Here is a 10,489-nt window from a genome sequence, read left to right as displayed (position 1 = left end):
AACATACAAGCCCGTACAAGTTTGCTCGGGAACCAACTGAGAATTAAAACACATAAATTAATGGTCGTAGAACTTTGCACTGCGGCATGGAGAAACCGATCACACCGCTCCTGGTGGCCGGTGCATGAACCCTGATGGTGACAGCTCGTCGAGCGAATCAGCTGCGTGGTCTGCTGCGTGGTCTGCTGCGTGTTGCTACACAGCCCTAGATTTCCTTGTTTATCGACTTAGATAGCAAGAACAATAAATATCCGATATGAAAGTCAACTGATGCAAGAGCGAAAAACTTTTTGATGTTTTTAACAAGCATGCCATATCTCAACTGGCTCCATAATACCAAACGTATATCCTCACACAGCGAGAAAAATTACACGCTACACGACAAACAATGATCCTGAATCTGAGGAAATGAAGGAGCAGGACACATATACGATAAATTAGCCGCCAAAAAGTAAACGTTCGGGTTGGGATGGTCTTGTTAGCGCAGTAATTAAAGACTGTGCAACGTTGTGTCAGTGTGAAGATTTTGGTTGTTAATTTGCTGAGGATTGTGTTACTGTAAACCTGTCAGTTTCGAAAATTATTGTGATTCCATGATAGTGGTTATAAATTTTGCCTTTGATGAGTGAATATAAATATTACAACGACGTGGCTGTACAAAGTTTGTTAGTCTCATAAATGAGCCTAGGCTTGGAGATTTGAATCTATTTTTGACGCAAAGTAAAGTTTCATGTTTACGCAATGCACCAAGTGTTGCTCAGGGTAACCCTCGTCATTACAAAACGGTTTTTTTTCAGTTTTTAGGCCCTTCTCCTGTGTATCAGTTTTATAGGAGAATCAGATGTAGCAACCAAGATCTGCTTTCGTATTTCGTTTTTATCAACGCCTCTGTATTCTCTTCTGCTAAATACTGCAATTTTGTCAATATTCTTACTCATTATTTCCGATGACTCAATGTTGTAAACTGTACCGACGTGAGGTCCAGTCGGAAGTATGGAAATGGGAACTGGCGCCAGAAGAAAAAGGCTGTAGTGTGGGCTGTGCATGTGCAAGGTTTCCACATAGTTCTTTGGTACGCCCCATTTGGCGCGAAACGTGAGACGTGTTTCGGATGCATTGCAGTACTTTTTGTTCTTTGCATTTGGCGCGAAACGTTGGACTGGTTTTGTCATGGTTGGGTAGTGTCAGATTGAAAAACTGTTTAAAATGTCGAAAGCAGGAGTTTTAAGAAGAAGGAAGGTTGGTAAACGACGACAATATGTGTTAATGTTAGATGTCTGAGCCTGTATTTGTTGTGTTTATATGTGTGCGCTAATGTTACAATGTTACGTAATTACTGAAAGGCAGCTACGGCAGATGTCATTTTACGGTTTTTGAATAAAGCTCCTGTAGTGTGTTACCAGATTGCTGCAGATTACCGATTTAATGTAGGATTAGTGAAATAACTTCGCACGAACTGTTGAAATGAACTGTTTGTGAGTAGAATGTGCTATTTTTCACTTACTGATGTCGACAGAAATAGCTCAGCAATCGAGAAGTTGTCGTGAAAAAGTTTTTTCCAGAACCTGAAAGAGAAGGAAACATGGATATTAAGTCTCTTCTCAACACGAGAATTGTATGATCACCTGCAATACGATAATCGCATGCTCACCTTCACATTATCAAAATATTAATATTTCGCCATCACACCTCAGTAGTGTACACCTAGGACTGAGTGATTTATGCCTTTTAACAGTCTGGCAGCCTCCCTCGTTGAACAAGATCGTCTCTACTGTTTAGCACCTAGGTATTCATTTAAACTATACACGGCTGCATAGACCCAATAACTGTGTAATTTGTTTCTCAAAACAGATGTATATTTCAATGCTTTTTATTCTGTGTTGCAATTTATGTTAAATGCACCCAGCAATGAAACGATCACTCTCGGATACCTTGAGCCATTTCCTAAGTTGTTAATCGTCAGTATTTCTCGTAGTGCCTATTCTAATTGTGTATGTATCTGTTCAACTGGGTGGTACTATTTCGTTTCATGTAAATTTAGTGCAGGGACTGTCATTAAGTTCCCGTAATTTTTCTGCCGGATAGTCTTGAGGGTCACATTTGCAATGCACGTAACAGCCTTCTTTCAAGTCACTTACCTATAGATATGTGTATATGCATTATTTCCTCAGACTACAATGCAGGATTATAAGTGGGGGTAGATCAGACCATGGTGTATTGTTAATAACATGTCTGTGTTTACTGTTTTAGACATGTTCCTCATTAAGAATGTTTGTGCTTACCTTTGAGCATACTTTGCAAATAGGTCCTCTTCAAATGCTTGTTAACGATGACAACCATGAATTTGTAATTCCTTACTTTTTTGAAAACTCCATTACTTAATTGAACGGAAATGTCAGTCTCTGCAGTTTTATTCGCTTGGTATTTTCATGTATGTTGACTTATTTGCACTTACAAATATGATTTCACTGAAGTATAAATTATTTGTGCTACATTAATCAACTGTACAGTATTGCAATCATTGACTTAAAACTTAATTTCTATGTTACAAGTATGCAAGAATTCTGTGAGACTGTAGTATGGATTGTCTATTAACCATTTGTGCAGTTTACTTTTAGATTAGATTACTTTCATTCCAATTGACTCATAGTGAGGAGGTCCTCCAGAATGTAGAACATGCCAGAAAAATAATACATCGCAAATATTTACAACTAAAACAAATGAGCTAATGTACCTTCCCCAGGTCCCAAGTGGAATGATTGTCATATTTTTTAATGAGCACTATATGAAAGGATCTCTCTCTCTCTCACACACACACACACACACACACACACACACACACACACACACACACACAAACGCGCGGTTGTTAAGCTTTTTATGGCTGCTGGCAAGTTTTTGAAAATGTGTGTTCCTGAATAATGCGCACCTTTTTGTACATGAGTAAATGACCATAAATCCTTGTGGAGATTATTATTTCTAGTATTGATTCCATGAACTTAGCTGTTGGTTTGAAAAAATGATATATTTTTAATGACCAATTTCATTAAGGAATAAATATACTGGAAGCAGTAGTTAGTACCCCTAGTTCCCTAAACAGGCCTCTTTAAGATGTTCTTAAGTTCACATCACATATAACTCTTACTGCACGTTTTTGTGCTCGGAAAACTTTAGCTTGGCTTGATGAATTACCCCAAAAAATACCATATGACATAATGGAGTGAAAGTAACCATAGTATGCCAGCTTTTTCATTTTTATATTCACCATGTCTGATAGGATTTGCATTGCAAATAGAGATTAGTTTAGATGCTTCGGCAGTTCTGTGGTTTGCTCCTCCCAGTTTAATTTATTATTAAGCTGTAATCCCAAGAATTTAACACTGTCCACTTCTTCTATATGCTTGTCATCATATGATAGGCATATAAAATTATTGAAAGGTGTATTGAGTGCAGTATGTGGTAATTTGTTAAATAATTTCAAACAGTTCACTTTGTGAGTGTTGCCTGTTTTTGTCAGACTGTCTAGGAATATCAGTACTCTGTTTCTGGTGTCATGAAAGTGTATGTTCTCTCTGGTGTTAATTCTGTTCTGTTCTTTTTAGAATATATCAGCGATGCATAAATATAAAGATTTATCACTGCCATTATTTTCATTTTGACGAATAAGGGACGGTAGTGTTCCCTTGGACCAACCTTGCACATTATTTGTAGCCCCTTTTTCTCCATCATTAGTACATCACTGACATAACATGAGTGGCCCCATAGTAACGGTGCATAAGATATGAGGCTGAAAAAGTCCAAAGTAAGCTGTTCTGGGATACTTGTTACTCACTAGATCTGTTTCCAGATGTGATAGAACACCCTTGATAACTTTTTGCAGACCTGGTTGATATGGGGTTGCCAGATAAGTTTGGAATCAATGTGTATTCCAAGCAGTTCCACAGATTTTTGGTTCTTCCTCTTTTGCCGGATGGGGATGCGGAATTTTCTCTGGATTACATAGAAGTTTGTTAGCCGAGGACCAGTTTAGTGTTGAGTGTGTTATGTGATTTATGGTGTAACTTTGATAAATCTCGATCTGTGCTGATTAAGGTTGTATCATCCACATAGATAACTGGCTCAGACCTAACATAAGATAGCAGATCTTTAATTGCAAGGACCGAGGACAGAACCCTGAGTTACACCAGATGTGACACTATTCATAAGAGTCTCTATTTTGAATTGATACAAATTGTGACTTGTAGGATGTCAAAGGAGAAATAATCACATGCCTTACTCAGATCACAAAGTTCAAGTGAAATTGTTTATTTTCAAACGCAGTTAATGTCAGATTAACTATTTAAAGGATTGCAGAGGTGATATTTTTCCCTAGTCGAAAACCATGCTGCCTACTACAGAGGAGGTCATACTTTTCAAAATAGTTTCTTAATTTGTGGAAAATTGCTTCAAATATTTTGGAAAAGATTGGTGCAATAGACACTGGTCTACAGATTTCAGGGTGGTGTTTCCCCCCCCCCCCCCCCCCTTTTTGTGTATAGGTATAACTTTAGAAATTTTAAGCTGATCAGGGAAAACTCCAACTTCTAGGCATTTATTCATAATAAAAGACAGTGGATTGCAAAAGAGGTGTATTGTCCTTTGTATTGTGTAGTTAGATAGCCAGTAGTAGTCCATGGTTTTAGAGTTGGAAATTTTTTTTAACTATATTTATAATATCTGTGGGTGTGACAGGGTCACAGTGAAATTCATGCCCTTTAAGTAGCTGATAAGCAAGTATATCAATTGGTGGTATGTCTGACTGTTTAATTTTTTTTATTTTAATTCATTTACTGTAGTTGTAAAATATTTACTGAGCTTTTTGGGCTCAAGTGGGACATCTTGTGTTTGGGCAGAAGTATGTTTTTGTTTTGTAGTATCCCAAGCAGCCTTGCATTTGTTTGGGGCCCCTTCTGTGTACTTTTCATAGGCAGCTTGTTTGACAAGTTTAAGGTTGGCTTTGTAATGTTTTTTACATTTCAGGTAGTCTTATAATAAGTATCATTTTGTTCTGTCCCACATTTGCCATTGTTTTTGTGTGTTTTATACAGTGAAAGCATCTTTTCCCAGATACTAGCAAGGTCATCAGTGTATCATTTAAGCTTTTTACCTTTTTATTTGCTTTAATACTGTTTCTTTTCATTGTTGAGCAAGAGTACCAGAAGTCAGTGTATGTGCTAAGGAAATTATTATAGTGTTTCAACAGTTGATTGATCTGTGTCGTATTCATAAACAAAGTTCCAGTTTACCTTTCTGAGGGAGTCTGTGAATAACTTGGACATATTCCTCTTTCTGACCTCTAACCCATGTCATGCTTGGCTTATTATTTGCAACCTTATAATCGGGTCAACAGAAACCTCCGATCTTACTTGTCGGCTTTGACCCGTGACGTAAGCGTGTTGTGGTGTGTGACGTCATTACGGCGCGGAGTTTGGTTTGTGATTGTGGCGTGTTTGTAGATGTCGTGGGGTGTTTGTCGTGCCCTCTGGTGGTGTGTTCATGGTTTACGTTTGTTTGGTTTGTTGGGGTCAGTTTGCTGTTGCTCAGTGGTGAGTGCTGTGTTCGTGGTTTTGAAGCGGAATTTGTATTAGTGAGTTAACGGTTTTGTGTGATGGTTAATGTATTGGTAATTGCTGTACGTCGGGTGAGTTTGTTATTGAGTGTATTCGGTTTGATTTTTGTATTGGCGGATGGGATCGGGAGATTCTGTTGAGCTATATAGGTCAAGGGAAGTGTTCGATCCTAATTTATGGGATCGGGAGCTGTTGTAGATGTATGTAGGTTTAAGGGAAGTGTTTTTTGAGTTTTGTATCTGGGGATGTGATCGGGAGGTTCTATTGAGCTATATAGGTCAAGGGAAGTGCCCGATCCTAATTTATGGGATCGGGAGTTACTGTAGATCTAGGTAGGTCAAGGGAAGTGTCTGATTCTGGATAAGAATGTGTTTTTTGGTATTTGGTCAGTTTCGTGTTGTTGATTTTTTTCGTCGTTTTGCGTGGTTTTGTGTGGCGGTCGGTGGCTACAATTGTGTATATTTAGTTTCTCCCCAACCAAAAACCCCCAATTTCCCACGCTTGTCCCGTTAGAGTCATTAGGCTTTTTGTGAAACCTGTGTATTTCAGTGTTTATGATACGTATGCGATGTTTTTATGTCCGCCATATTGGAATTGTCGTTTATGGTCGTTTCCGCCGTATTTGTGACGTCATGCGTCAAAGCCGACGGGTAAGATCGGATGCTTCTGTATTTCCTTATAATCTTATCTGACTGTGTATACTGGTATGTTAAGAGTAGACGATCATGATCTGCAAGATATTCATCTGCAATGCTTACACTATATAGGTCTCTTGAAAAATTTATTATAATATTGTCCAAACAGGCATTTCCACGTGTCGGGCTATTGTTAGTATAATATAGATTTATTGATCTGAGTAGGTTTAAGAATGTTTTTGTGCCTAGTTCCTATGTCTAGCAAGTCGACGTTGAAATCACCACATATAGCTACATTTGTTTTGAGTTTAAAGATTTTTGTCATCATCTGTTCAAATTTCTCGAAAAATAAATTAACATTACTGTTTGGAGATATATACAAGCTAACAATTACAATATTTTGGTCTATCAGTCTTATACAAGTAGATTTGCCATTTAATTTTGAGGAGTATGAACTTACATCTATTGTAGAGAATTGTGTACATTGTCTAATAAATATTGCGGCGCCTCCATTTTTTCCCTCTCGTTTCTATACATTATAGCTGCCAGAATGTGCTCTTTAGGTATGAACAAATCTACTTGATGTTCTATAAGCCAATGTTCTGAGCCACACAGTACATCACATTTTTTATTTTACAAAAATGTTCTAGCTCTAACAGCTTGTTTCTAACGTTGCAAATGTTGACTTGCAGGATGGTAAGCCAATGTTTTTCATTGAAAATATTGATGATCAGTTTGAGGACGTTGTGGCAATAGTTAAGATGAGAAACCGATATTTGCCGATAAAATTATCACACACCAACCACAGGCACTTCAGGCCAGTCTCAAGTTAGATGATATACCAATCACAATTTCTCCTCATAATAAGCTTGATAGATCCCACGGTTTTCTCTTCCTTTGGGACCTAACACTTCACTCATGAAGAGCTGAGTACTAATCTGGTACAGTGTAGTGTCCCATTTTGTTTGTCCTATCCAGAAGGGACCAAAGATAAGAGTGTAGACACTTTTATCCTAGCCTTCAATGGCGAAATTTTGCCTGAGAAGGTTAAGGTCATGGTTTGTGTGTGATGTCAGGCCTTACTCTCCTCCTCCGATGAAATGTTTTATGTGCCGAAGGTTTGGACACGTGTCCTGCCTCTGTTCTAATGAGGCTGGCTATCTGTAGGTCATGTGGACGGGCGTCCCATGAGAGCAGCCCTTGTGATCAACCCTCTCACTGTGTCAAGTGTCTGGACCCTTACACTCCTCATTTGCTGCAGGGCTCAGTGTTCAAGAGGGAAAAGAAAATTCAAGAGTATAAAACACTTGACTGCATGTCTTATGAAGATGCAAGTTTCAAGTTGCCACAGTCCTCATCTCAGTGTCTTGCACGACACCTTGAGGCCCTGTTCATATTCCAGGGCCTGCCCTCCAGTAGGGCGAGGGAACATCAGCCCCTTCATCCCCTACACATATAGCACCAGCGGTTCCCACACAATTAGTGTGGCCAGAGATGCCTAGTCATCCCCTGGTGTCAGGGATGAGGGCACCCATCAGTGTTCCCCCTCTCAAGACAAGTACCAGCAGCCATGGGCTGTGGGCTGAAGAAAAGTACGGTTCTCTTGACTCCTGGAAGATAAAATGGGGAAATCTTTACAGAAATGAAGTCTTGGAAGGATAAGCAGAAAGGTACATTTTTTCTTAGGCTTCGGACGTTCTGCTTCCTAGCCCCATAGCAGTCAAGCCTGTGCACATGGATGATGGATTGCAGAGTCTTGTGGACTATGACCTGGTGGCGGTAGCGAAGTAACCACACCCATAATTTTAATTTGCCACTTTCTTAGGCCTGTCACCAATCCTCCTCCAGTGTAACTTTCTTGGTTACTATTGCCATTTGACCAAACTCCATCATGTAATGACAACTTATTTTGCAATTGGCATAATGCTTCATGAAACACGGTTTATGGCAGCACCCCTCCCTGTTCTGAAAAACTACCACCCCTACTGTACCAATCGCATTAATGTCGAGAGGGCATCCTGTGGGGTCTGTACCTTCATACACTCCAGTATTTTTAGTGAGCAGGTGCCCCTTACCACTGCACTGGAAGCTGTAGTCATTAGTGTCCACCTATCACTGGAAGAGCTAGTGGCACGGCCCTTTTCCTCTTATTGGAGGACTTGATGCCCATAAAACTCTGTGGAGCGGCGACACTGTCTCTCAGAAGCCGAGTGCCAGAACACCTCTTTTCAGATTAAATGTATGCCTACTCAACACCGGAGTTGCAGACCATTTCAATGTGGCCCGTAGAAAATTTTCAGTTATTGATATTGCAGTTTGCAGCCCAAGTATCTTACCCCTGATTCAGTGGCATGCCGTTGGCTACCTTCGTGACAGCGACTATTTGCCTGTTGTTCTCTCTCTCCACTCAAGGACGTGTAGAACATGCTCCATGTTGGTTGTTTTGGAAAGTGTAGTGGCAGGCTTTCTCCTCTGCAGCCCTGTTTGCAGCTGGTCATGTGATTGATATCGACAAAGTGGTACAGGATACTATTGATACAATTGCTCATGCTGGAGGGTGGTCATGTGATTGATATCGGCAAAGTGGTACAGGATAGTATTGATACAATTGCTCATGCTGGATCGGAAACACCTTATTTAGTGCTGCCTGCTATCTTTTCATGTGCAAGGCTTTGTATCATACAATGTCTCTTTTAGTGAATGGGAGCTTTTCAGCACTCTGAAAGAGTGACACAAGGCCCCTGGACCGGACAAAATCCACAACCAAATGTTCAAACGTGATTGTACCGACAGCTTGAAACATATCCCCTGACTTTTTAAGCCCATTTGGTGGGAGAGTATATTTCTCTTTTAATGGCTGGAGGGTATTATTCCTGTTCTGAAACCCAGATATTTTAACTACCGGCCTATCTCTGTAACAAATGGGCTGTGTAAGCTATTCGAACGAATAGTCAACCACCATCTTTGTAGGTGCATTGAAGCTGGAGGGCATATATCATGATTCCAAAGTGGCTTTTGGGCTTTCTTGTGCACCATATATACCTGTTTCATTTGGAATCCGCAGTACTTTCGCGCATCACCAATATGTGGCTGATTGCTGTCAGGGTTGCCTCAAGTTCTGGAAATCAGGGAATTTCAAATGTATCAGGGAAATTTGAAAAAAAAAAAGTTTGAAAAATTTCGTTTTGGTCTCGGTAGATGAAATGTTCTGTTCATTGAGATGTCATGCTTTGTCGTTGGCTTGGTGCAGCTGAGTATGTGTGCCTCTTCCCTGCTACCTCATTCTTACTGCTTCTCCCTTTTCTACCACTTCCCTCAGATTGCAGTCAGTGCCGCCACTATTTCTTGTCGCTAGCCTAGCAGCTGCTGACGAGAGGCGTGAGGAGTGGTTAGTTTGGATCTGATTCTCAGACTGTTGATGCAGCAGCCAGAGATGGTCACGTGCGCATGAGTTGTCTGAGCGCTTGTGTGAATGTGTGTGATCTTGTATTCTGACAAAGGCTGTGACCAAAAATTTACTTGTGAGAGTGTGATTGTCTTTTCTGCATGCTTGTCTTTGGCTCAGCGATCATCTTTATGGTGAGCAGCTACCTATCCTTATTAGTATTGATTCTCAGAGTATTCGCGCAAGTCTTATTTCATCGATATTGTGTCTGTGACACATGAACATGGTTTATCCTTGGAGCCAGGACTGCGGTGCCCCTTGGCAAGCCAGAGGACACAGGCAATGTCTTTCAGGAATTGCAACTGTACCACCACAAGTACATTGTACAGTGCAGCATTTTATAGGCATTTTATTTATTCTGATACATTTTGACACTTTGAAAGTAGTTTATATATTAGAAAGTGTGGACAATAAGAAGGAAATTGTTGCAGTGGCTGACACGTTGTACACTATGTACTCACGTATGTCTTGAAGAAAAACCCACACAGTACCTGTAAAATAATACACATAACACTATGGGTAATAACCCACAAAAGTGGACATCGTCGAACCAACATTTTATTGGCGGTCGGTACCTATGATGGTTTACACAACTCTTCCCTGCCCTATACACTGCTTTCCAGGGGCCTACATTTTTCCTAACATTATTTCTGAAATCAGAGAAGATTCTTTAAATATGTCTTGCAACCCCAACAAAATACATATTTTTATCACCAAATATGTTTTTGTTTTATTGAAATAAAGTATCAGTGGTCTAGATGAAACATACACACATCTAAAAAAAAGTTTTGCATCACCTC

The 10,489-nt window shown here is 39.9% G+C and overlaps 1 protein-coding gene across 1 annotated transcript in view; it reads left to right on the top strand.

Annotated features, from left to right (window-relative positions):
• Window positions 1-1,088: 1,088 nt before the first annotated feature.
• The window catches only part of LOC126466663 (WD repeat-containing protein 76-like), a 168,237-nt gene continuing 158,836 nt past the window's right edge, over window positions 1,089-10,489 (top strand). Inside the window, exon 1 of the mRNA XM_050096400.1 lies at window positions 1,089-1,239. Within this exon, the coding sequence (XP_049952357.1) occupies window positions 1,207-1,239 (33 nt within the window). The 5' untranslated portion in view covers window positions 1,089-1,206. The remainder of the gene's footprint in view (window positions 1,240-10,489) is intronic.

Source organism: Schistocerca serialis, chromosome 1 (assembly GCF_023864345.2).
Source record: "Schistocerca serialis cubense isolate TAMUIC-IGC-003099 chromosome 1, iqSchSeri2.2, whole genome shotgun sequence".
NCBI classification, from domain to species: Eukaryota; Metazoa; Arthropoda; class Insecta; order Orthoptera; family Acrididae; genus Schistocerca; species Schistocerca serialis.
Note: the sequence above shows the minus strand (reverse complement) of the source record. Positions and strands in the feature narration are given on the sequence as shown.